The 25,711-nt window shown below is 55.8% G+C and overlaps 1 protein-coding gene across 2 annotated transcripts in view; it reads right to left on the minus strand.

Annotated features, from left to right (window-relative positions):
- Positions 1-5,520: 5,520 nt before the first annotated feature.
- The window catches only part of LOC122387554 (tetratricopeptide repeat protein 28-like), a 51,839-nt gene continuing 31,648 nt past the window's right edge, over positions 5,521-25,711 (minus strand). The window contains exons 3-14 of one of the 2 annotated variants that reach the window (XM_043377866.1): positions 24,677-24,903; positions 23,078-23,282; positions 19,118-20,260; positions 18,489-18,721; positions 13,264-13,394; positions 12,458-12,952; positions 11,629-12,193; positions 9,877-11,403; positions 8,969-9,608; positions 8,486-8,593; positions 6,391-7,815; positions 6,017-6,359 (exon numbers count right to left, since the gene is read on the minus strand). In XM_043377866.1, coding sequence (XP_043233801.1) covers positions 6,202-6,359; positions 6,391-7,815; positions 8,486-8,593; positions 8,969-9,608; positions 9,877-11,403; positions 11,629-12,193; positions 12,458-12,952; positions 13,264-13,394; positions 18,489-18,721; positions 19,118-20,260; positions 23,078-23,282; positions 24,677-24,903 — 6,857 coding nt within the window. In that variant the 3' untranslated portion in view covers positions 6,017-6,201. Of the gene's footprint in view, positions 7,816-8,485; positions 8,594-8,968; positions 9,609-9,876; positions 11,404-11,628; positions 12,194-12,457; positions 12,953-13,263; positions 13,395-18,488; positions 18,722-19,117; positions 20,261-23,077; positions 23,283-24,676; positions 24,904-25,711 lie in introns of both variants that reach the window. The other variant, XM_043377865.1, reaches the window with a different exon arrangement.

Genomic DNA, 25,711 nt, shown 5'->3' on the forward strand with positions numbered 1-25,711 from the left:
TTTCACCCCTGGTGGAACTAGCGCGTCGCGGAAAAAATGAGCGTGTCCGCCGTTACGAGACGCGGATATTGATGCCCGATTTTAAGGTCCTAGGTCAACCGGTGATCTCTGAGGTCAGGTCAAGTGCCCCAAGGTATGTACGGTTCCGTTTTTGGTGAATAACTTCGCAAAAACGGTCGCAGAGCCGCGATTTTGGCAGCATCGTGTTCGCCACGCTCAGGCGCGTCGAATGATATACTTTTTGTTTTGGTGAGGTCAACTTAGGGTGTTGACATCAGGTCACGGTCAGGTCAGCACCCCCAGGTCACGAAGCTGGTCGAAGGAGGTCATGTCGCATATCATTCGATTTGGCAGGTCTTCCTGAGTCCATTCGTGGCTTTCCCGACTCGCTAGCTCAATTTGATCGGGAGTTATTGACGTAAAAACTAATATGACCATGATGACGTCATAAATGACGTCACGCAAGGTCAGCATTGCAAAAGTGACGCATCTAACCCTGCAAGGAGTGCATCAAATCACGATTCTGTGTGCTTGAGATAGTTAGAGATCGTTCCCGGCGCCAGAATAGCAGTTTTCATTTTTCCCCAATGACTTATAATGGTGAGGTCACGAAAATGACCTGACCTCATATGACCTTTAGGAAAAATCCGAGATATACAAGTCGTGAGACTCGTAATGAATACTAGATCCTGCAAGTTTCATTTCCCTGTGAAAGCTCCTCTGGCAGTGAGGGCGTTGCGAAGTTGCGACATCTGAAGACCGTGCAGAGGTTCACTTATGACGTCACAGGTCAGTGACCCGACCTGACCCGAAAATACGGTTGGTGTCAAAAGATCTGGCTTGAATTAAAGGTCAGATATGCAAAGTTTCAGCTCTCATCGCCAGCCTGTTCGGAGCTATCACGAAAAAACCGTGGGGGGGGGCACCCGCCCCCCCCCCTCGGCCGGCGAAGGTTAACCCGCGAGTTGCTGGGGGGGGGCGTTAAACGCCCCCACTTTTTTCGCCGGGCCATAGCATAAAAACGGCGCGCCGCAGGCGCGCCAAATTTTGGGTACCTGTAGGGAATTGATTGAAGTTTATTGTGACAAAGTTTCAAAAAAATCGGTCGGAAAATTTTTGAGATATCGAGGTTTTAGTGACGTCATGATTTTTGAATTTTCGACCAAAAACGGCGTATGTTCAAAAAATCATATAAAATCACAGAATAGACATACAGACATGCCGTAAACGCCATTAGACTGCCAATACCATGAACAATCAAATGGCTATCTTCGATTATTGATTATCGTTCCGCATTTTCCAAAATCTTCAACTGAATCTTGACAATTTCTCGTAACTACTTCACGACTATGATACATGCATTTCTTAAATTAAACTTTTTTAGCCAAACACGTACACATATGATAAAATGAATGTCACCATCGTGTTCTACGCCCCAAATTACCCATAAAACATGTGTCACGGGCTGCGAATATCAGTTTTGATTTTCGGGGATATGTGCCTACCCGGTTGACCTGACCTTGACCCTGACCTATGCTTGACTGACCCCTACATGGAGCTGACACTCTTGTAGGCCTTATACGATGGATTGTGCACCATTTTGACAGAGTTTATGACGAGAGGCGCCCATTGCGAAGTCCTGAAGTCCATGCTACTGAAAGGCCGATTTCAGGTGTTTGACCTGACCTTGACCCGACCTGTGACCTCAAAACTCAACTTTAAAGTACTCATCTGAAGCGTCTCGTCGCGCTCTTTCGTTTGCCGCCTCGTGCGTTTCGCTGCGCCTATTGGTTCTCGAGTTATCGGCTGGGGGCGTTTAACGCCCCCCCCCAGCAAACGGTGGGTGGCGAAATACCCCAGCAACTGCCGGGTTAACTCTCGCCAGACCTATTGTTTTCTACAAACACGACGGCCGAGGGGGGGGGGGAGTGTACAACCCCCTCGCCGTTTCGCCCCTGATGGAGCTAGAGCGTCGCAGAAAAAAAACGAGCGTGTGCGCCGTTACGAGACGCAGCGATTGGTACCCGACTTTAGGGTCTTAGGTCAGCTGGTGACCTGTGAGGTCAGTTCAGGTGGCCCAAGGTACGGGCTCGGTTTTTGGCAAATAACTTCGCAAAAAATGGCCGCAGAGCCGCGGTTTTGACAGCATCGTGTTTGCCTTGCTCAGGCACGTCGAATAGTATGCTTTTTGTTTGGGTGAGGTCAACTTGAGGTGTTGACCTAGGGTCACGGTAGGTAAGGTCAGAGCCTCCCAGGCCATGAACTTGGTCGAAGAAGGTCATGTCGCATGTCAATCGATTTGGCAGATCTTCCGAGTTAATTGGTGTTCTTTCCGTCTTGATAGCTCAATTTGATTAGGAGTTATTGACGAACAACTCTTATGATCCTACATGTAGTAGCGTCATCAACATGCTACTGGAGACCATGTGAAACACGACCTTTTTCGATTAGATCATGAGTGACCTTGACCTGAGGTCAAATTTGAAACTTTTTGACCCGCGCCGTGCTGGTGGCCTGTGTTATCCTTGCCGTGCTGGGGGGGGGGGGGGGAGGGTTCACGCCTCCCCTCTAACTCGGCTCCTGGGCCACTTCAAGTGACCTCACCTCATTAAAAGTTTCAATGTTTGCCATAGCTACACCGAGTGACTGATTGCTTTGAAACTTTCAGCGATTTATAAGAACAATAGTATGTACAAAATGAATATATCTCATAATTTTTGTATCGGTGACCTAAAGTCAGGTCAATTTTGCGACCTCCGCATTAGGTAGGTAAGTATAAGTCAATGGGAGAAAATTAAAAGGTGCCTCTTTTGGACGGAAGCCGTTACAAGCACTCTCAAACAATGAATTATAAGTAACTTGGACACACTGAACATGAAAATGGTACCCGTGACCCTTGTTTATGCCCCTGAGGTCATCTCAGGTCACGAATGGTATCTAACAGTTTTTCGCAAATAACTTTTAATAGAGGCACACTAGTGCGATGAAAACGCCTTGGATGTATTCGGCTCGACGATTCGGATCGGCTGATATGCCACACGACCGTTTTGGGTCAGGTCATGACCTTGACCTGAGGTCAACTTTTTAAGTTGACCTTTAACCCGCGCCCCGCTGGGCTATTCAGCCATACGCGCCCTGCTGGGGGGGGGGGGGGGGCAGATTCTGCTCTCCTGTCTAACTTCCGAACCGATGGTCGTAGAAAGACGGGGAAAACGGCAATCGAAAGCTCTCAACAAGGCGGATCTTAAGAGCCCAAATTTTTTTGCTTAAGTAGGTCAGAGGTCAGGTCAAAGTCAGGTCAAGGGTACAAAATGCAAGTTTCTACAGTATCGGCCTTGCACCGTAGTTGCCGAAGAATGGACTGAGACTGATTGCCCAAAACGTGTTCTTAGACTACCAAGACAATATTCGTTGCACACAATGTCATTCAAAGGTCAAGGTCAAGGTCAGGTCAGGTCAGGTCAGGTCACCAAAAACAAAATATAGAAAAGGGCATGTGCGACACATGTTTTATGGGTCATTTTACTCATGGAATTCAATAGGCACACTCAATAAGTGATATGGACCACCTCTGGATGAAATTCAGATCGAGGTCAGGTCAAGGTCAGGTCAAGTGAGGTCAAATTTTGAAGTTGGTTGTTAAGGCCTAAAAAGGTGTCTATCCGATGCAGTTTTTCACGGCGAATCGAATGGTGCTATTCTTATTTCCGTGCGAGGTCTAGAACTTCCAAAAAATCATTTTTCAAAATTTTTGTGTGTCGTGACGTCATAAAATTTTGAATAACTCCCACATTTTTGAACCGATTCCTCTAAAAATTGGTATGTAGGTGCACATAGACCACTTCTTTGACATATATTCCGGTTTTTTCGATAAACTCAAAATTTTGGATTTTATAAATATTTTCCCAAAAAAGTCAGTTTTTTGGAAAAATTTTGGCCAAAATCCAAAATTTTCAAAAAACCGAGATAGCCATTTGATAGACAAAGTAGAATCACGTATAACCTTTTTTGTTACGTCTTGTTTCCTTTAAAAATGAAGAAGTTAGCGGCGTTTGAAATTTTGCCGTTTTTTAGGCGAAAATGGCGAACATGACGTCACTAAAACGTCAATTTCTCAAAAATTTTCCGACGGATTTCGCTCAAATTTTCAGGGAAAGTGTCAAATTGATGTATGATAAGGTACTGAAAGTTTGACGTCGCTGGCGTAACGCGTTTAGAAGTTATTGGCGAAAAGCGGGAGGGGGGCAGATTCTGCCCCCCCCCCCCCAGCGGGGCGCGGGTTAAAGGTCAAATTATAGTTCATTCAATTATAGTTCATTCATTCGTCAAATTCGCTTGAGTCAAAAGTTATTGCAGTCAAACTTTTTCCGAAAAAATCGGTTATTTGGGCAGTTTTTCCAACGCTAAGGGCATAACTCAGAAAGACCGTTAATAGGGCTATCGAATGCGCGTTTCCGCGGCGCTGTAGCTCTATGGGTTCCCGAGTTATGCATTGGCTTCTTGGAAATTGTCCACATTCGACCTGAAAATCGACGAAATTTTGCCTTCAATGACCTCTGGTGACCTGACCTTTGACCTGAACAAAAAAGTGACCAAAGCGTTTTCGCTATCATTTTGGGTGTCTTTCGAACGCCGCCTTCCGCGTAAGTCGCTACGTGGCCCAGGGGCGAGTTAGAAGGGGGTATTCAAACACTCCCCACCCCTCGGCCCTCAGCAGGGCGTGGAAATACAGGTACCCCAGCGGGGCGCGGATTATAATGGAGAGGTCGCAAAATTGACCTGACCTTAAACGAACAGGTGTAACCAAAAACAACGGTGGCGGGCAATTCGCCAAAACCTGGGGGGGGGGGGCGTAAAACGCACAGCACTCGCGGGTTAAGGTCAAAATGTAATTTACTCAAAACGTTTACACGAGAGGAAGACAATGCTGGTAAAAGTACACTCTTGCAAGTTTTGAGAGAAAAGATGGTTTAGAAAACCGTTCCAGCAAAAAACGTCTATTTTGGCCGTTTTTGCCCTCCGCGGGACACTAAATCGTTGACCTTAGACCATGTCTGAGAGCATGTTCAGAAAAAGTGTTAGGACCTTTAATGCTATCAAATGTGTTTTTTTTTCCGCCGCGCTGTAGCGTTTCCTATTTCCGAGCTATGCGCCGGTTTGTCGAAAAATGTCAAAATATTCAAAATAGGCGAAATTTAGCCCTTGACAACCTCTGGTGACCTGGGCGGTGTTTCACCGACGCTGCCAGCGCATCTCGTCACACTGCTGACGCCACACCTGTGGTAGTGTTGGAGCAGTGGGCTCCGTGTGTGACGTCAGCTCGCGAGATGCGCTGGCAGCGTGCTGGCAGCGTCCGTGAAGCACCGCCCTGACCTTTAACCTCACCTAAAAATTACAAGCAGGCACCAATATGTTATATGAGTTTAATACCACTTCAGGTAATGAATATCAGTTGAAATATTAAACGACGTCACATCCATATTCTGCACGAGGAACCATTCCTCTAAAGAAAAAGGGAAGTGAAACCCCACGAGGGTTTATTGGGCAGGCATGAATTTGTACGATATCATACAGCAAGTTAGCAATCTCAACATATAGATGGCAGCACAACCGCCGTACATATCACGACACAAACAGCGGGCATGAAGTGAGTACGGTGGTGACCAGCCACACATTTGGCAACTCGATATTTCGTACGGGGACCCGCAGTTGCTACTGTACAGCGACCCTGAGTAAATTGTCCCAGCACACTCACAGGGAACAAAAATAAGCTGTCAGAGGGCACGCACAGAAAATTTCAGCTGCTCTTACACAGGGACCGGCAGTCGGATATCAATGTTATCGGTTGTTACTGGACAGGACAGACGGCTAGAGTTGGGGTTCGTGTACAGTAGCAACTGCGGGTCCCCGTACACTCATCACAACAAAATAAAATATCGCACGCGAGAAACATCGCATAGGCACTTGAGCTCACATGAATATAACATCGAACGAGCGTCACACAAGGCACATGTCACGACGGCAGCTAGCACTCTGCCGGCGGGTGGCCCGTCTGGGTGAGACCCTTCTGGCCAGCCGCCTTCTGTTTGGCCCAGGCCAGTTTGGCAGGCCGCCGCAGTGTCCTGGCCCGGTCGGCCTCGTCCTTGCCACCCAGCACCTGGTCCATGTACTCGGCTATCTGATCCGTTTGGTGGCGCGTGCTCACAGAGATCCCCTGCGACTCGGGCTCGAAGCACGGGTTAAACACGCCGAACGCGTCGCCGCCGGCGCCGGCCGCCAGCAGGTGCTCCTTGCTGGCCACGCGGCTGAGCGCGGCCGCGTCGCGGTGCACCTCGGCGGCCGCGTAGAAGGAGAGCTCGCCGCCGCGCGGCTGCGACGGCGAGTAGCTCGAGTAGTTGGAGTCGGTCATGGAGCGGCCGTCGCCGTCGTCCCGCCGCGAGAGGTCGCTGCTGCCCGACGGTGACGACTTGCAGCTGCCGGCCGCCAGCTGCTCGAGCAGCGAGCCCTGGTGCGGGTGCGGCCCCGACCACGGCTTGGGACCGACGCGCTTCGGCGGCACCGGCGGCGCCTTCGGTTTGAAGTCGGGCTTGGTGGGGCCGGCGGCCACACTGTCGCCCGACACGGACAGCTTGTCGAAGCCACCGAACTCGTCCGAGGCGCCGCCGGCGGCGTCCACGTCCACTCCGCGCTCGTGCGCCGACATGAGCAGCTTAGAGAGCGGCGGCGCCAGGCCCAGGCCGATGCTGCGCTCGTGGTAGACGTCCGTGATGGGTAGTTCTCGCAGACGGCTCATCTGGGTGGCGATGATGTGGTCCTGAATGCTCTTGTGGCCGAGGCCCTTTCCTGCGCCGCCCAGCTCGTCGGCGCCGCGCATCAGGTCGTCGACGGGACCGGCGGCCGGCCGCTGCTGCCGCCCGCCGGCCAGCTGCCGCTCGTTGGAGCGGTCCCGCCGAGCGCGCTGCGTCGCCGTCGGCGCAGGAGCGGCGGCGCCGGCGGCCGCGGGGGCAGCGCTGGAGGGCGCCGGCCTCCGCAGCTCAGTACGCACGCTCAGCTTGTCCAGCTGCCCACCGACGGCCGCGTGGTTCAGCTTGAGCGTGGTGGACGCGCCGGCCGTCTTGTAGACGCTGCGCACGGGCCGCACGGTGCCGGGCGCGCGCCGTGGGCCCAGGTCTGAGTCGGAGCTCTGCGACTCGAACCCGGAGCTGGCGTGCGAGCCCGTCTTCTGGAGCAGCCGGGCGCCGCGGTTCAGGCCGGCGCTGACGTCGGCCACAGCGCGGTTGAGGAGGGGCGGCGGCGGCGGCGCGGCCGGCGCCGGCGCGGCGACCGTCTGCCGCCGGGTGGTGGCCTGTCCGTTCTCCCAGTCAGCCATACTGCTGGCGCTGCTGGAACTGTCCGGCCGCCGCTCGCCGCTGTACAGCGAGCGGATCTTGTTCTGGTGGCTCAGCGTCAGACTGAGCCGCGGGCTCGGCTGCGGCGAGCCCGTCTCGGCCGGGCTGGGGTGTTGGCTCCGCACGCTCCGCAGCCCCTTCTGCACGGCGTCCACCGGGCTGGGGGTGAATGCCGCGTCACTCTCGCGCCCCTTGGGGTGCGGCGGGTGGTCGAGGGTGCTACTGCGCGCGCCGTCTGGCTCGCCGCGGCGGCGCACGTAGCTGCTGAAGGCGCCCGAGCCGAGCACGAGCGGTCGCTGCGGCGCCGGGCCGAATGGGGACGGGTCGGCGGCCGGCGGTGGCGGCAGCTCGTCGTCGCTCTCCTCGTCACTTGTGTCGGCAGACGACGAGAACTCAATCTCCAGACTCTTCGGTGCCTCTTGCGTGTCTGTAGAGAAATAAACAGAGTCAAGTGCTAAATCAGGCCGACTGTTTTACACTGGTGACATTATGATAAACTATATCTGGTAAACCACGGTCAAGTTGTGCCGAGTATCGCCAGTGCAATTTCGATACCGGCATGAGCTCCGACCTTGAGACACCCATATGCCACCAGTCAGCGAATGGCATGCTAATCGCATATTCCACGCCTCAGTTGAATGACAATGGACACGAACAACCCTTGTTCGCTGCTTTGCGAGAACAGCTCAAAAGTCAAAATACGAATGCTTGCAGTGCCCTGGCCAGGTATAATGTTACACAAAGCAATTCAGGAGCATTGGCAACTGGCCTACACAAAGACAAAGAACCACGATTCCATGGATCTGATTTGATACATCGAATCGCTAGCCACCAAAATTGGGAAAACAGAGCAAAACAACAAGCTGATTCTTTATACTAGCGGAAAAATAGCAAAATAGGCGTATCTTCGTAAAGTCCAACATAAGTTACAAGTGTCATTTCAACCACGATGATAAATTGACTTTTACCACTGAAATGTGGACACGACATGTTACCAACATTGTTTTGCACTACTGCAAAGATGTTTCCTTATCGATGCAGTCACGTGATTCCTGAGTCATGCACGTGCTATTGCCATGCATTATTCAGACGCTTACCAAATAAAGCTAGCAGGGCCTGTAGGGCGAACTGGATATGGCGCTTGTTGGCATTCTTGCCGGTCCTGAGGTGGACTTCGTCTCTTCCGACTTCCATTAAATCAAACCCTGTAGAAGTACATTGTTGTTAGTAACAAGACCATGCGTTTATGGCGGTAATTCCGACTTTGTTTCTATAGCATGGCCTACTTAATCACGAATCTTTGATGAGCGTCGGCGGCAGCGCCGCATGCAATAAGTCGTCAGGTACAGGGAAAATACAGTACACCGAAACAGGTGCCTGGCTGGTCGCCCAGTATTCCTCGATAATTGAATAACAATGCAGCACAATGTACGACAGGAATCAGACATAGTGTTGTCAATTGAACCACATGCCAGACATTCAATGGCTTTGATTCTTTGCGAAAGTGTGCTGACAGTGCACACTCCATATACTCGAGACTGAGAGACGAATGCCGCTGTGGGCCTGTGTCGCCTACTCACCGAGCGAGGCGAGCAGCTCGTGGCAGCCGCTGACCCTCCACAGCCGGACGCTGACGGTGGTCTCGATGGTGTCCGAGTCGGTGTCTGTGGCGGCGGCCGGCTGGCCGAGCAGGCCGCGGATCACGCCGATCACCTCCTCGGCCTGGTCGCGGTGCGCCAGCAGCTTACACAGCGCCGACAGAGAGGCGGGCGACAGGCCGAGCAGCGCCTGCAGACTGGCCGAGCACTGGGTCAGCCGCTGGCCCGGGTCCGACTGCGGGAAAAACACAGAGCTCGGGATCCCGTTGGCGGCCGGCTCGAACCGGAAGCCCACCGAGATGAGCAGCTCCTTCCAGCCGCTCAGACCGTTCACCTTGCTCTCGATCGACTTCTGGGTGGTGTACATGGCGTTCTTGTGGCCGCGGTGGATGCGCTGCAGAGACTTCTCCATGAGGTGGAGTGTGACGCGCAGCGCGTCACGGCACTTGTCCGGCTGCTGCAGCAGCTCGCACAGCGCCTGCCCCATCAGCGCCACCTTGTTGGTGAGCTTGACGTCCGTGCCCACCAGCAGGTAGCCCGCCCAGTTGGCCGGGTGCGCGAAGTGCTTCGTGTTCTGCACAGTCTGCATGGCGTCGTTAAGCGCGCGACTGACTCGGGCCCCCTGAAAAAGGTGAAAAGGTCAGAGACGTCTCAATGGCGAACTGACACGCAACCGAGTAAAACAAAGGACAATTAGCATACTGTGGCAAATGTCCTAATTTCATTGTTTCAGAACGCTATACCACAACATTCACAATGTTTCGTACTACAATGAACGCCAGACAACAAAAACGTAAGCGTGGCTCAATATGCCACTCAATAAGGCAATAAGCATGGCTTCACGAAAATACTTGGGTTACGAGCCACGTTTGTACCGTAGTGTAACTAACCTGGAGCAGCGATGAGTAGAACGTGCGGTAGAGGATCTTGACGGCAGTGTCTGTGACCGGCCACAGCGAGACGAGCACGCACTGAGCCCCGGCGGCGAGCAGCGCGCGCGTCAGACCCACCACGCCGTCCGAGCTGGCGCGGCCGTGGTGGTCGCGCGTGTGGCACGAGCTCACCACCACCAGTTTTGCGGTCAGCTTCAGGCTGAGGATGTCGGCGGCGGTGAGCAGGAACTCGGAGAGCGGCGGTAGGTCGCTGGTGGAGGCCGCCTCCGACTGGTCGTCCTCCTGCAGCGAGTCCGCCTGAGAGCCATGCAGCGACGGCGGCCGCTTCGAGTGGCGCGCGTCCACGAACTCGCCGGGCGACAGCACCACCGCCGACAGCTTCCACGACACGTGCGTGGCGAAGTGGATGCACTCCATCTGGGCCAGCTGCTGGAGGAGCGCCTCCTTGGAGGCGGCCGCGCCCGTCACCGGCTCCGTCTGCAGCATCTCGGCCACGATGTTGGCCTCCTGTTCGGCGTACGGGATGTCGGTCCAGCCCCACTGCTCACTGAGCGCCGACGGCAGGCGCGGGTTGCCCACCACCAGCGCCGAGGTGTGCTCGCCGCTCGTCTTGGCGGCGCGCGACGAGCGCCCGTTGGTACGCAGCGTGCTGATGGAAGGTACCAGGATCAGGTTGTAGCGCTCGCAGAGGAACTCACTGCTGTCGGGACCCTTCAGTACCGGGAACGGCACCAGGTACAGGTCACCCTCGAGCACCAGCATCAGGTCGCGCGGGTAAGCGCTGGACGGCAGGTGCTCCTCCATGGGCGCGATCAGCAGCTCGTACAGAGAGCGCAGACATTGCGGGCCCTGCCAGGCGGCGCGACGCGAGCGGACCGATCCAGCGCGACTCTGGGAGCCGCTGGCCATCGAGCCCGTCACGCTGCCCAGGCTGCACGAGAAGGCGCTGAACATGCTGCTCAGGCTGTAGTTGGACGAGTTGCACACGTGGTTGCGGTTGACCATGCGCAGAAAGCCGGTCTTGTCGCCCTCCTGGTTGAGCCGGTCGCCGAGCTCCTCCAGGTGCTGCTGCCACATGTCTCCCGCGTCGGTGTCTTCCGATCTCGCCATGCCGGCCGTCTGCAGCTCAACGCCCAGCGCCTCGCGCACCGACCGGATGTAGGACTCGAGCAGCGTGCCAGAGGTGCCCGAGCTGTCCGCAGACGTGCCGCCGTCGTCACGCTGCGCCTCAGTCTCACTGACGTTGATCTGGTGGAACTTGACGATACCGCGGCCGGGCACGATGAGCCAGCTGTAGAGGAAGCCGGCCGCCAGACTGTAGTAGAGGACGGTGGCCTTCTGGCGGCCGACCGCCTCCACGATCTGCTCCACAGAGGTGGGCGTGTTGTCGTCGACGCGCGTGAAGCGGCTGCTGCTGAAGCCGCTGTTTGAGCGCTCCAGTAGCAGATCGGCGAAGGCCCGCGTCCGACTTCGCTCGGCAACCACCAGCGCCTCGTCGTGACAGCCCAGGGAGACCAGTACTCGCTGCGAAAAACGATTAGGGACATCGTCAAACACCGTTGTAAAAGTCGTGCGCTGGCTGGCATGTGTCTGTGTTATCAGGAAGATATGTAACTCAAGGTTGCAATGCGGACATCAAGAGGCTGAGTCGATAGCATGTTGATTGTTCATGATGTTCGCTAGGATTACCTTCTCATATCCTTAGAGACAAACGAGATATTCTTACGAGATCGCGGATTGTTTACCCACCTGGAGTGCCTGGAAGGCGGCCGTCTGGAGATCGTACAGCCCCAGTCGGTGCTGGCTGGTGCCGCGAGCCTCGCGGCGCACACCCTCCAGCAGGAAGGCGGCCCGCTCCAGCTGGGTCTGCGCGCCAGACAGGTCGCCGTGGCCCCAGAGCGCCAGGCCGAGCCGGTGTCGCAGGCGAGCCTCCTCCTCACGCCGGCTCAGCTGCTCGGCGATCTGCAGACCCTGCTGCAGGTAGGCGATCGCCTGCGTGGTGTTACCCAGAGCGTGGTGGATGCGGCCCAGGCTGGCGTAGGCCGCCGTCTTGGCCGCCTTGTCGTTAATCTGGGCGGCTACGCTCAGCTGCTGCTCCAGGTGGGTGACGGCCTGCTCGAAACTGCCGAGCGATTCGTGCGCGGCGCCCAGGTTACCGTGCGCCCGCGCCTGACCGGCCGCGTGTCCCGAACGTCCCGAGATGGCCGCGTCCAGCTGGTGGAACTCGAGCGCCGCCTGGAAGTCGCCCATCTGCTGGTGGACGCAGCCCAAACCGCTGGCGGCCTCGGCCTCCATGACGGCGTCCTCCAGCTCTCTGAGAAGCGGCGAGCGGGGTAGAAAAGCTCAGCACAGAGTTGGGGCGCGCAGAGGGGCGGGCACTTTTACTGCTGAAATGAATATGGTTTTCTGCATTTTCAAACAATCCATAAACTTCCAAACAATGTTTCATAAGTGTATAAGCAGACATGCCATTACCCACGTTTAATGCAAATTATCATAGTTCACCCCAACATACAATGAATATGTGCATGTCCCGTACACAAATACCGCAGTTAACCCTCCCGACCCGTCTGCTCACCTGGCGATGTTGAGCTGATGATCGAGACACGAGATGGCCTGCTCGAAGTTACCCAGTTTGCCGTGGATGTCCCCAAGCTCTCCGTAAGCGGACGCCTTGGCCTGCGGGTTGTGCACCTCGTGCGAGACGACTAGTCGCTTCTCGTAGCAGACCAGCGCCTGCTGGAGGTTGCCGAGGCTCTTGTGACTGCCGCCCAGACCACGGTACGCCCGCTCCTGGTCCTTGGTCGACTTCAGCTTCAGCGCGATGCTGAGGAACTGCTCGTGGCACTTGATGGCCTCCTCGTAGTCGCCGATGGCGTCGTAGCAGTCGCCCAGGTTTCCGAAGGAGCGCGCCTTGTCCATGAGGGCGGCGCCCGTGGGGATCTGCTCCAGGGTGGCCAGCTGCTGCTCAAAGTAGCCGATGGCGTCCTCGAAGTGGGACATGTTGAGTCGCGCGATACCCAGGTTACCGAACGCCTGGGCCTCCATAATGGCGTCCCGGAGATCCTTCGCCCTGTCAGAGGACATCATATTATGCAATCAGTCTGGGTGTCTTTTTAAGAATTAGGCATACCCACCTCCTACATGTAGTGTTCACTATAAAACGACATTGCTCAATGCCTTTATACCAAGCCATGTTGCGCTCACTTAGGCATGCAATCACTTTTGTTCGAGCGGAATCTATAGTCATAAGTAACAAAGTTCCCTGTTGTCGGGAGCGACACGGGGCCATTGAAGACAACATGCATTGGCAGCTCCATTGATCTAATGTACCCCACTGACAGTCGCAGATGTCTGCCGGCTGTGCCGCCGGCAGTCACATACCTGTCCAGCTGCTCCTCGTAGCACTTGATGGCGTTTGTGTAGTTGGCCAGCGACATGTGCACGGCGCCCAGGTGTCCGTGCGCCTTGCACTCGCCGCGAAGGTCGGCCATCTCCTGGCGAATCGTCAGCTCCTGCGACAGAGGAAGGGAGCAGTAAGGGTACTGTCACAGGGCTGAGCAGGGGAGGAGGGTTACGGCCATCTCCTGGCGAATAGTCAGCTACTGTGACAGAAGGATGGGAGCAGTCAGGGTACTGTCACAGGGCTGAGCAGGGGAGGAGGGTTACGGCCATCTCCTGGCGACTCGTCAGCTCCTGCGACAGAAGGATGAAACAGTTAGGGTACTGTCACAGGACTAGGGTCACGACAGGTCGGGCGTCTCCTGGCAAATGACTAGCTCCTGCGGACGAGGCCGAGGCAGCCTGGTCACGGCACTGTTGGGTAGGGTGAGATGACACTGGCAGTCGCCTTTTAGACGGTAATGGAGCCGTCGGAGCACTGTCACAGGGCGGGGGGGGGGGGAGTACACCACAATCCATGAGTGTTCTGGTTTCGTTAACCGCATGCATAAAAAGCTCGGGAAGCCCAAACTGGCTGGGTTAATACTAATCTGAGCAATCAGGACAAGCCGCGAAAACGTTAGCTTCTGGAAATGAGGTTAACGATATTTTTCAATGCATCGATCCTGCGGTTTGCGTGTGTGACATCCTTGAACGGGCCGCCATTTCCTACTGAGCTCATTGCTGACATGTACTCGAGCTCAAGGCTAAGGATATCGCCCGATCTGACGCACAACGTGGGCTGCTTGGCGCTTCTGAGAACCGTACCGTCAACGCACAACTATATCATCTTCGCACCCATTTACCCGACATATTTTCCCGGAAAATCAACAGAAGAAACGATGAAATATGGCCCGCTCCACAACATCAATTACACTTCGAGGAACAAAAGGCGAGGGTTAAACTGTAAATATATCGCACTTTTTTAGACGCTTCGCTACATGTCCTGATGTGAAAATCCCCTTGCACCTTACACTATGTTAAGTGCATATATGAAGTCGAGGCCTTTCCGAGTTTCTCGGTACCGAAAGGCATCTTTTCCATTAGTCACACTTTCATGCCCAATGGTGCCGCAAAAAGTGTTTAAAATACCAACACCCGTCTGACTGGACTCCAATCGAGCTGCCAACTGCTTGCGGAATCACATCGCTAACTAGTCCCTGGCCGGAGACGGCTGTGCACTGTGCAGCCCCACCTGGTCATCGGCATATCCCAAGCTAGGCATTACAGAGGAGCAACGACAAAGGGAACGACAAGAGCTTCTCTATGAACCTAACCTTGGCTCTACATGGGTACCTAATAACTCATCATGTTTATATTAAAAAGGACCCTCAAGTGATAGCCAGGTGGTCATACGTGACTCTCTCTTGCACGACTCCGTGTGACTGAATGCCTCCGATTTTTCTTAAAATATGTTTGCAAATTGCTACAGCATCGGGAACACAAAGGGCACAGTATCCATTCCATAATGCCTCCAGCCTGTTTCTGCAGCTGTCTGGCCGGTCGGAGCGGTGTCGAGCCTTCCACAGTGCAGAGAGTAGCGACACCGCGACATGCCGTCAGCGGCCGATGCGGCCAGGCTGCGGTCTGCCGCTGCAGATGAACAGAAATTCCAAACCAGCGGCTACAGCCGGGCCACCGGCGAAACCTTCGCTTAGTCGGAGACGGTATTTTTACACTAGCAGAACATTCCACCAATACCTTGTTCTTGTGTCGTCACATAGCAGCGGCTGCAGTATCGAGATGTCAGATTATCGCCGATAAGACGCCGTCCAGATGCTGGGGTTCACCCGGGCCCGCCGTCCGTCCGGCCGTCCGTCCGGCCGTATCGGGCGATGACGTCATCCAACTGGCATGGCCGCCGCCGCCTCACCGCCCCAGCCCGAGCGGCGCGAGCGTCACGGCATAGACAGAACCGCCTCACAACACCCCTGCAGAGCCCCATTCGAACGGTGTCGCGCTGCATGTTTCAACCCCACGCCAGTTTAAATTTCACAGGCACCAGCTTCAGCCATCATTTCAAACCTCTTGAGTGCTGCGTCGTTTTCGCGGAAGCACTCTGCCATCGTTTCGGCTCGGTCTATTTGCGTCATTTGTTCGCGGCGTTTACGGGGCGGCAGCTCGGTGGCAGTGGACCGGTGTCCGGTGCGTGACCGAGTGCGGTCGGTCAGTGGAGCACCAGAGGTCCACGGTCCGCCCTGCTGACGGCTTTGTTAGCAGGCGCGGACGGACGGACGGACGAGCAGACGGACAGACAAACGGAAGGACGGGCAGGTGGACAGGACAGACGGACTGACTGACGGGCGGACGGACTGACAGAGGGACAGACGGACAGACAGGCACGGTGCTGGCGCCAGTTCGACCGACTGGTAGAGCGAGAAACGTATCGGGCACCGCTTCGACAGACAGACTGACTGACAGACTGTCACACAGACCAAGACCGACCGCCCGACAGACTGACAGACAGACAGACAGACGGATCGGGCGCCGGCTCGACAGACTGACTGACAGAGTGTCACAGTGCCGCCGCAGCACCGCCGGCCAACCGGCAAAACCAGCCCATGTCGGGCTCCAATGGCGTGGAAAAATACTGCAGCGAATCGTGCTGGGCGCCCATCGGCTGCATACATTACCCACCGGGCCACTTTGGTTTCAGGCGGGCCGCTGCAGCGACTGTTCGCATTCCGCCGACTCCTGCTTCGTCATGGTTTCGTAATCCTGATGAAGCAGCCGCCTTGTGATGCATTTTTGCAGCTCTCCACCGTTCGCTTCAATAAAGAATGTCCGGCGGTTGACGTGCGATGCGTCACTGCATCACTTGGGCTCATGTTGGTGTTTCGGGCGATACCGCTTTATCTGTAGTTATCGAGGTGTCGTGTTAGTTTTATGCCAGCGTCGCAGTCACCGGCCGCCCCACGACATTCCGCTACGGGGATATCTTTCTATCGCACACTGCAGTCTCCGACGCGAGGCCCTCTGTTGTGTGGCGTTGCAGTCGCCGTGGCCAATTCGCTGAAACCCCAGCCGGGTCGGGGTTCGACACGAGTATCCAGTTCAGGAGTCGGCCAGTGCAGGCTGCCCGTTGTTCTAGTTACCGCTCTGGCCTGTCATTACGGGGTAACTCGCCAGCGCCGCCGCCCCGGCCGCGCTGCAGCAGAGCGGTCGGTCGGTCGGTCGGCCGCCTCCCGGTCCGCTCTGTAATTGCGCGGCAGCTCAGCAGCGCTGGATCCGTGGGCCGGCGATTTCTCACCTCTCTGCCGCTCTGCCGGCGGCGGCCGCGCTCAGTCCCGCTCTCTCCAGGTACTCTCGGGTCGAAGAGACCGCTCTGAGGAGGTGGATAATAGGGCTTTCGAGCCCCCTTGCCTTCCTAGACACCCCCTCCGAACAGAGCCTTCTTATGGTCTTCACAACAGCCCGAGTCCATGCTCAGCCTCGTAAAGCTCAGATCTGGCTACCTGAGATCATCAGATTATCACGAAATCTGGCACGGAATCTAATCCGCTAACAATGACCAAGTCCACGGGGACGGAGGTACGACTGCATTCCGATCTAAAACGTTACACGGAACGGATGTGTGTCTAAACGTGGCGACACCTTAAACCAACATTCTAAAGCTTCACTGCAACGACGTGCTACATGACTTCGCAATTTACGAACAAAACTCCAGCTCGCTGTAAGACGCTACAGGGTCAGTGGGGCGTAGGGAATCTTCCAACAAACAGTAGCGGCTATTTTTGGTCGGGCGTTGGAAATAGCCTTGACAAATTACTTGATCATACTCTGGAACGCTTAGGCACGCCATGACCAGCTTCAGGCGCCTGCTTCGGTTAACTGGCGCGTTTCGCAAGCATCTGAGCTCCAATGCCGCGGCCCTGCTGTGCATGGTCAGCCGCGGCGGAGCAGCCTCCCGGTGGCGGATTGCACAACTTTGTTTAATGAAGCTGGCGTCGGGCGCCGGCGGCGGCTGCCGGCCGCGCTGTAACGGGCCTGATACGTTTCATTATCTGCCATTATGCCGACCGGCCGGTGCTGTTAATGCCATTAGCCGGCGCTGGCGGAGGGCGGCCCGTCTCGGCGCGTCCGGCGGACGCGGAGGGGAGACGGCGCTCGGGGCGCGTACGCTGCCATTCAGTGCCCACCGGCCGGCAACCATTCATCAGCGTGCGTCGGCAGTTCCGGCGGCTCCGTCCCCGGCTGCAGGAGTCTGCACGCCGGCCGTAGACTGGCACTAGGCCCTAGATCCGGTGACACGTGAGAGCACAGCGCCCCTCTGCCCTCCACCGCGGCGGGCCCGCCTGTCACGCAGCCCGGGCGCTCATAAGCCGTCCCACCACGCCGCGGTGAGCCACCGCAGCTCGGCCCGGGCCGGCCGCAGCCGCCGTAGAGCTGCAGCCCGCCCCGCGGCGCCCCGAATACTAATTAGCCGACCGTTCGGCGCTCGTAAGCGTCGACAAACACCGTCGGAAAACACACGCACGCAAGATCAACAGGCCGATTAGCGGCGCTCAAATAGCGCCCAAGTTCAGACGCTCGTTCAGCGGGGTGAAAACGACCGACGGAGGCGTAGGTTCACAGATGATGTTGGCGGCGCGTGAGCCCTCCCAGGCGAGAGCTACGAGCTGCAGCCGCCGCTGGGAGCAGCAGCCCCAACGGCCGCATAACCTAACCTCGGCAACAAAAATGATGCGGCAACGCACAGGCGAAGCAAATGAAGCATTCAAGGTCACGCCCGCCCGCAATTTCGATAATCACCGTTGAGCGGAGGCAGCAAAAATGACGACCATCACCAGCGGTCATTATCTGGTAGCAGATTATCCCCCGAGCGCGCTGTGCAGCCGACCGGATGGGCCGATTGCTGCGCGCAGTGCGTGAACACTGATCACATTTGGCGGCGAGCCGGGCCTCCGGCGTTACGCAATCGCCAGTCAAGGCCCTCTGCAGGAACAATGCACGGCATTTACAGAGATGCAATCAGCCTATACCCAGGTGACATAATTGGCTGACAGGTGATACTACGAGGGATTAGCCGAGCATCGACAGATCGGCGGTAGCCGTGCCGAGGCGCCACAAACCCGTCCGGCGTCCGGCACCAGTTTCCTCCCCCGCCCCGCTGCCAGCCGCGCTGCCCCCCCTCCCCCCACCCCGCACACGACGCGCGCGTCACTCACCTGAGTGTGGAAGCCGAGCGCCTTGTCGAACTGGCGGAGCACGCGGTGCGCCATGCCGAGCGCGCCGTACGCGCACGCCTCCAGGGGCCGGTCGCGGCTCTGCTTGGCCGCCGCCAGCTGCTTGTGGTAGTAGGGCACCGCCTCGTCAAACTGGGCCATCTTCATCAGCGCGTCGCCCATGTTGCCCAGAGCGCGGAACGTGCCCTGCGTGTGCTTCATCATGTGCGCGATCGCTGCCGAAGGAGGACAGTTACCGTCACGTACTGCGGAAATGACAGACCGACAGCGAGCTGCAGGGCGACCGTCAGGTCGGTCAGGACGCTGCAGACGGTGCAGAATGCTAACGAGATTACCGTGAACCGAGAAAAGACATAAACCATACCAGCACAAGCGCAACGCTTGTAATATCTTTATTTTTAGTTCGATTAAACTCACCAAGCAGTTTCCATGTACCTCCCCTCAATAAATCATCTACAAATGCAAATGGCTTATAAAGTATGCGGTTCAGCGAATGCAAACATGCCAGAGGCTTCTGAAGCCAGGATCAATAACAGCTAGTGCATGCACGATTGTTGCATAGTTCGTCGTTCAAACGTCGAAGCTTCTGAAAAGTATCTCAGGTCACTTACCGTGGAAGAACTTTTGGCACTCGAGGGCCTTCTCGTAGTTTCCGAGCGCGGCGTGCGCCAGGCCCAGGTTGCAGTAGGCGCGTCCCATGCTCATCTTGTCCTGCAGGTCCTTGGCGAGTGCCAGGTCCTGGTCGTAGTAGCGCACCGCCTCGCTGTAGTTAGCCAGGCAGTAGTGGGCGTAGCCGAGGAAATGGCACGCCTTCGCCTCGCCCTCGACGTCCTGCAGCTCCTGGGAGAGCATCAGGTACTGCTCGTAGTAGGGCACGGCCAGCGCGAACTCGCCGCGCGAGCTGTGGCAGTTGCCCAGGTTGCAGAGCGCGCACGCCTCCCCGGCCGTGTCCTTGAGCTCCCTGGCGATGTTCAGGTGGCTCAGGTAGTGGAGCAGTGCCATCTCGTGCATGCCCAGCGCCTGGTAGGCCACCGCCAGATTGCCATGGGTGGACGCCTCACTGCTGCGGTCGTTCACCTCCTTGCTGATGGTCAGCTCCTGCTTGTGGTACTTGATGGCCTGCTCGTAGTAGCCCATGGAGCTGTAGGCGTTACCGATGTTGCCGTAGGCGCGGCCCATGCCGGCCCGGTCCTGCAGCAGGCGCGCGATGTTCAGGTGCGCCTGGTGCAACTTCAGCGCGGCGTCATGGTCGCCCAGCAGCTGGTACACGATGCCCAGGTTGGAGCAGGCGCGGCCCTCGGCCGTGCGGTCCTTGGTGCTGAGCGCCATGTCCAGCTGCTTCTCGTGCCACTTCTTGGCCTGCGAGTAGTCGGCCAGGCAGCGCGCCGCGTGCCCGAGGCCGGCGTAGGCGCGCGCCTCGATGGTGCGGTCGCGCAGCTGCTGGGCGATGCGCAACACTTGCTGGTGGAAGGTGATGGCCTGGTCGAAGCTGCGCCGGTAGTGGTGCGAGCTGCCCAGGTTGCTGAAGGCGCGCGCCTCCTCCACCTTGTTGCCCAACTGTTTGGAGATGCGCAGGTGCTCCATGTGACAGTCCACGGCGTTGTCGAAGTCGCCCATGGCCAGGTAGACGGCGCCCACGTTGCCAATCTCGCGCGCCTCCTGCAGCTGGTCACCCAGCTGTCGCACCAGCTGGACGCACTGTTTGTGCGAGGCCAGCGCGTTCGGGTAGTCGCTGATGGCGGTGTACACGTGGCCTGCGGACGGGAAGGGAGCGGCCGGTCACCGGGCTGCGGGGTCGGAGACGGAGGTGCGGAGTCGATCACGCAACACTCGAGTCGGTGTGCGGCTGTTCGGTGGGACACCCGCGGCGATAGCGGTGAGGTCAGGCGAGCGGCGGCCGCCGGCGGAGGCGCGGCGCGGAGGACCGGGCCGGGCCGGGCCGGGGGCGGACACGGAGCCGGTGCCGCTCCTATCGGCACCGACATCGGCCCCGACCAGCCTCCCAGACCGTGTGCGCCACAGCTTCGCACGCAAGCTGAATAATCAATAGCTCAAAATAGGACTCGTCCAACAGCCAGAAATTACCATGGACAATTATGTCATGTTTATTGGCATAATGGAGGACTATTATGATAAGTGGAAGTTGAAAATTCAGCACATCGACAATACTTAGAATTGACCTGGTTTCCCTTTTGAACACGAACTAAATTCATTCGTGTGTAACCGCAAACAATGAATATGCATATATTAGAACAAAATTGGCTTCAAGACTGGTTTCACAGTAAATGGGCGAATCCTTTCAATAGTATTTTCCGGTACGAATTCCCATTGTTCATTGGCAGTCCAGACGACATGGCATTTGAATTGCATTGCCGTGTTTCCGCCACCGTTCGATATATGTCGCGATTGGAGCGGACAATGGCGCTCCATCGACCGTTCCGTATTTAGACGGCCCGGCCACTAGCCAGCCGGATTCACAGCGGCGCGCTGCTGCATAAATCGGCAAACAGCCACATTCCTGTCACCGCGGGGAACTTTATCCGACAAAAGAAGCTAATTTCAAATTAGGAATCACTCGATTGAAAAGATAATGGAGAGCTTTACCGGAGGTAATGACCCGGCGCATCTCGACTCCGGCGCGGCTCGACGCACCAGAAGCAGCCCTCAATTAATCCGGTCTAACGGACCACGGAGAAACCCAGCAGCCCAGACGAGACCAAAAACTAAAACAAAAACGCCGCTGGCCGGCCGACGCCATCTGGTCGGCCGGCACCGCGGAGAAAAGCCGAGGAAGCCCAGCCGCGAGCTGGCTGCGAGCCACGAGTGAGCCACTCAGTTCATATCCCGGCTCAGAGAATTTGTATCGTTTGATGAGTGGTTAGTGTCGGACCACTTGAACGACTCGCAAACACTCATAGTTACGAACTGTTGCTTCTTAACCCTCGCCCGCACATGGGGGGGGGGGGGTGGTTGCCACCCCCCCAGGCAGTCTTTCTGCTCTGCACTCAACATTTTTAGAGCTAGAAGGCTGATTTTTCGTATAGCTGCTCGTCCATCCTTTCTTAATGTCCACTGAAAATTTCAAGTTTCTGTGATTTTTGGTTTCGGAGATATGACCTTGTTTTTCAGGTCATGTCATGACCCAAATGGCCAATTCTCAACATCTTGCGTTTGCCATGGGCCTTGTGAGCTTTTGACACCCTGATTTCGGCCTTTTTTGCCAGTCTTACCTCCCACCTATCATGGAACATGTTGTTCGACGATGTACAGGGGTCAAGGTCAGGGTCAAGGTCAACCTAGGTCATCTAAGATAATTGCGTTTTAGGCAAGCTGAATTTACTTTTTGTGAAGTTTTTTGACTGCATTTTTGGTAAAAGCTTCTCAGATCATGATTTCATGTGATATGGACCCAAAAACAATCGGTGCACACATCAGTATACACACAGACACACACAGACATACAAACACATATAATTGACCTTGACCTAACTTGACCTGAAATGACCTCAGCAGCAAAATTCTGGTCGGATAGTGTGACAAAGAGGTTCTAGCTGGCTTGGCACCAGAAAACAGCATCGTCATCGGTATTTGATAAGCAGCGCACTTGATATCCAACGGTGACCCAAAACAGCAACATTTTTTAGTTTGACCTGACCTGGAAGGTCAATGACTAACCTGAGAAGGTAAAACTGGGTATCATTGGATTCGTCTCTTCCCAAAGAACCTTTTTGGTCTTTACTGCTAAGCTCTATCTCCAACAGGAACGAAATGGCGCGGGGGGGGGGGGGTGGCAACCACCCCCCCCCCCATGTGCGTTCTAGGATGGGAAAATGGCATGTGCGGGCGAGGGTTAAGAGCATATCTTTTAGACATGCGTTCTCGCAGTTGCTTGGAGTGGGTAGGACCTAGGATGTTACCGTGGATCGATCGGAAGGACCTGGAGAGCCGTTGGAGGGTCAGATTGGCCGTGAGGAGCAGCCTGGGGTTGCTGGTCGAACTGACCACAGCCAGGTCAGTCTTGCCGGCAGTCGCCGCCACCGCTCCAAACTCAGCGCGGCAAAGCGGCCCGTTTTTGCCTATCCTCGCTGCTAATTTATGCCGGCAGGGCATTAGGGGCTGCCTATCAGCCATCGGGGCCGCACAGCGGCGCACACGGGCGGCGACGGCCCGGCGCCGGCGGCCGCCACCAAAAACTGGACCGTTTCCGCGCCACCGGCTAATTTCCGGCGGGACGGCGCGGCCCGCCCGCTCGGCGGGAGGGCGTGTCCCGCGCACTCGGCCTCTGCAGAGGAGAAGGAGAGGAGCTGAGCGCCGGAGAGAGGGACGGGAGTGGGATGCAAACAAGAGACGGTAGGCGGGCCGGCGAAACGGGACACCGTGGACGGGACACCACCTCCCGTGACAGGAGGCGGAGACGAGCGGTCGCGACGAAAAACACCACAAAGAAGAATGCATGCACAAATGCGCCGTAAGCCGGGATTCAGACTCTGAACACCGGGCCTCCAACTGGGGACTCTGGCCTCGGCCAGCGGGTCTCTAATGGCGCGGGCGCCGGTAGCGGCGGTACGTACCGAGACTGGTGAGTGCCGCCGCCGCCGCCTGCGTGTCCTTGCACTTCATGGCCAGCACCAGCTGGTAGCGGTGCGACGTCAGCGCCTCCTTGAAGTTCCCCTTGCTGAAGTAGGCCGAGCCGAGGTTGCCGTGCGCCCGACACTCTCCGGCAATGTCGCCCAGAGACTTGGCCACGCTCAGGTCCTGCTGCATGTAGCTGATAGCCTGCGGCACAGATCGGGGAGAGCCGGGGTTAAGCTGGGTTGGTACTGGCCGCTATAGATGCGTGACACCTCCCTAATACAAACAGTATGTTGAGGCAAATAGGGCACTATTTACTTTAGTACTCCTTTAACAAGACTGGGACGATCACGAGCTATAGCAATTCCAAGTGAAAGTGAAGGGACATTATTAACTGACTCTATTTGGTGTTGTTTGTTGGAGTTTTACTGGCGGTGTATGAAATTCAACAGAACAAGTATGAAATCCAAAAATGAGTTCAGAGAAGTGTGCACCCGACAAGCTCCTCGTATAAAACCTAACTAACTTTGCTGAATTCAAAATCTTCAACCTATAGCAGTACATCTTCAGAAGTTATGACGCGTCTATACTTATATAGTAGCGACACATTTTGAAGCTCTCAAAACCATACAGTTACCGAACGTTTAGCATATGATGCAGTCGTTCAATTATAGATACTCGAACCTGTGTCTGACTGTTAACGATTCAAGGTATAGGTATTATGGGAAATGATTGAACACGATTGGTTAAAAAAAAACTGATAAACGCGGCTATTAGCCCGACACTACAATCCAGCGCCTATCACAGCCACTCTGAGCAGCATTGATGGACCTCACGCCACCTGAAGCTGTGACTGCGCCAAAGACCTCAGTGTGCTTCGATCGGCATCAGATGACCGCTTCAGCAAAAAGCGGCGGTAAAAGAGTTTTGCTGTAACGTTATCATGCTATCGGGACCTGCACTTTGGGGTTAGATATATATGCTAATATTGAAGGTCGGGGTTTGCTAATAAAGAAGTAGCATTTGGATAACTAATGAGAAGTCCCGATGCACAAAGAGACGCTTCCATATAGTGTGCAGTCAGCAAAATAGTTATTTTTGGGTAAAAGACACGGCTGATTGTTTCTGTATTATTATGTTTGATTGGATGCATCATTGGCTTCTATTAAACACCATTTAGTGGTTACGATTTCTAGTCAGACAAAAGCCAACCAAACCGCAAACATCGCTCAGCACTTTCACCGATTGGCACAGCGTTTCACGTCTTAATTGTCCGAAATGACCTTTGCGGCAAGGCAGTTTCGGAATCAGCCCATCGCGCGGCACCTGGCAGTGGCAGCGGGTCGCTGCATGCTCATTGCTCAGTGCTTTAGGAATATGCATGAATCGGAAACTGGGTGGAGTGGAAAATACCACCGGGTGGCACTTTTAAGCCGACAAAATCGACCAGCCTAGTGTTAGCCTTCCGTCCTTCCCTGACGATCCTGTCCAGATAGTGCGATGGCCCCTGAAGCTGATCAGCAGGCACCGAATCAGACCGGGCGCTGACGAGCGGTGACATTTGGACGGGTGGGTGTGCGACGGCACGTGCCACCCACCTTATCCAGCGAGTTCATCGCCCAGTAGGCGGACGACAGAGCCGAGAAGACGCTCCCCCGCAGCTTCAGGCTGCAGGTGCCGATCTTGAGCGCCGACTCGAGCACCACCACGGCGGCACTGTACTTGCCGGCGGCCAGCAGCTCCTGGCCGATGACGGAGATGATGACGAACGGCGACATGTCGAGCCGCATCGCCTGCAGCTGCCGGTAGGTCGGCTCCAGGGTCGCTGCCGGTCACAGAGGAGGACAGGGTCAGGCTCGGCTGACGGTCGTACGCTCACAACTGCAGCCATGAGAAAAGCAGTTAAAGTGAGGCCATATAGAAATACCAATGAATGTTGTCCGAAAAAAATGAGCAAGAAACACGATTGATTCATGACTGTAGGTGAAACGCAATGGTGCGATATTGGCAGGTTTAACGTTCCTGATACATAGCTTTTACGAAAGTTAGAGCTTGAAAGGAATGTCGGGTCAATCACTTTATCTTCCGTTCGACAGGGTCAAGGCATTAGCTCGTCAAATGTGTCAGAAATTTCTGGATGAACAGCTTTTAGAGGCAAGGTCAGCCGGCGTCCGCAGCTGCCTCGATGAATTTCCCTATACGGCACTGTGCTGTGACCGATGTAATTTTAATTGATCGCCCTCCATCGGGCGTCCCAGCCGCGCCATGATTTACACAACTGATGTGTGATTTACCGTGATCGATTCAAGCCATGTGCGCCAATCGACCTGGAAGCAGGCCCACTAGCAAGGACGAGGTGTAAATTTCGAAAATGGGTCATTAAAATCCCATCAGAGGCCAAGCTTGTCGGTTTCTCACAAGGAGATAAGGCGGCTACGGGCACTTTCACGTAATGGGCGGCCTTTTGGCCTGTAAAATGACGGTTGACAAGCGCAGCCGAACGAGAACAAGGTGGTCCGCAGTAAGTGGCAGCGTCGGCATGTCTGGAGAAAGGGAGAGTCACCCGGACTGCTGACTCAGGGGTCAGACGACAAGGCTGGCACGACGCCCGCCGAGGATATTCGCTCTTTGTA

Source organism: Amphibalanus amphitrite, unplaced genomic scaffold (assembly GCF_019059575.1).
Source record: "Amphibalanus amphitrite isolate SeventyFive unplaced genomic scaffold, NRLGWU_Aamphi_draft 000289F_arrow, whole genome shotgun sequence".
In the NCBI taxonomy this organism is placed as follows: Eukaryota; Metazoa; Arthropoda; class Thecostraca; order Balanomorpha; family Balanidae; genus Amphibalanus; species Amphibalanus amphitrite.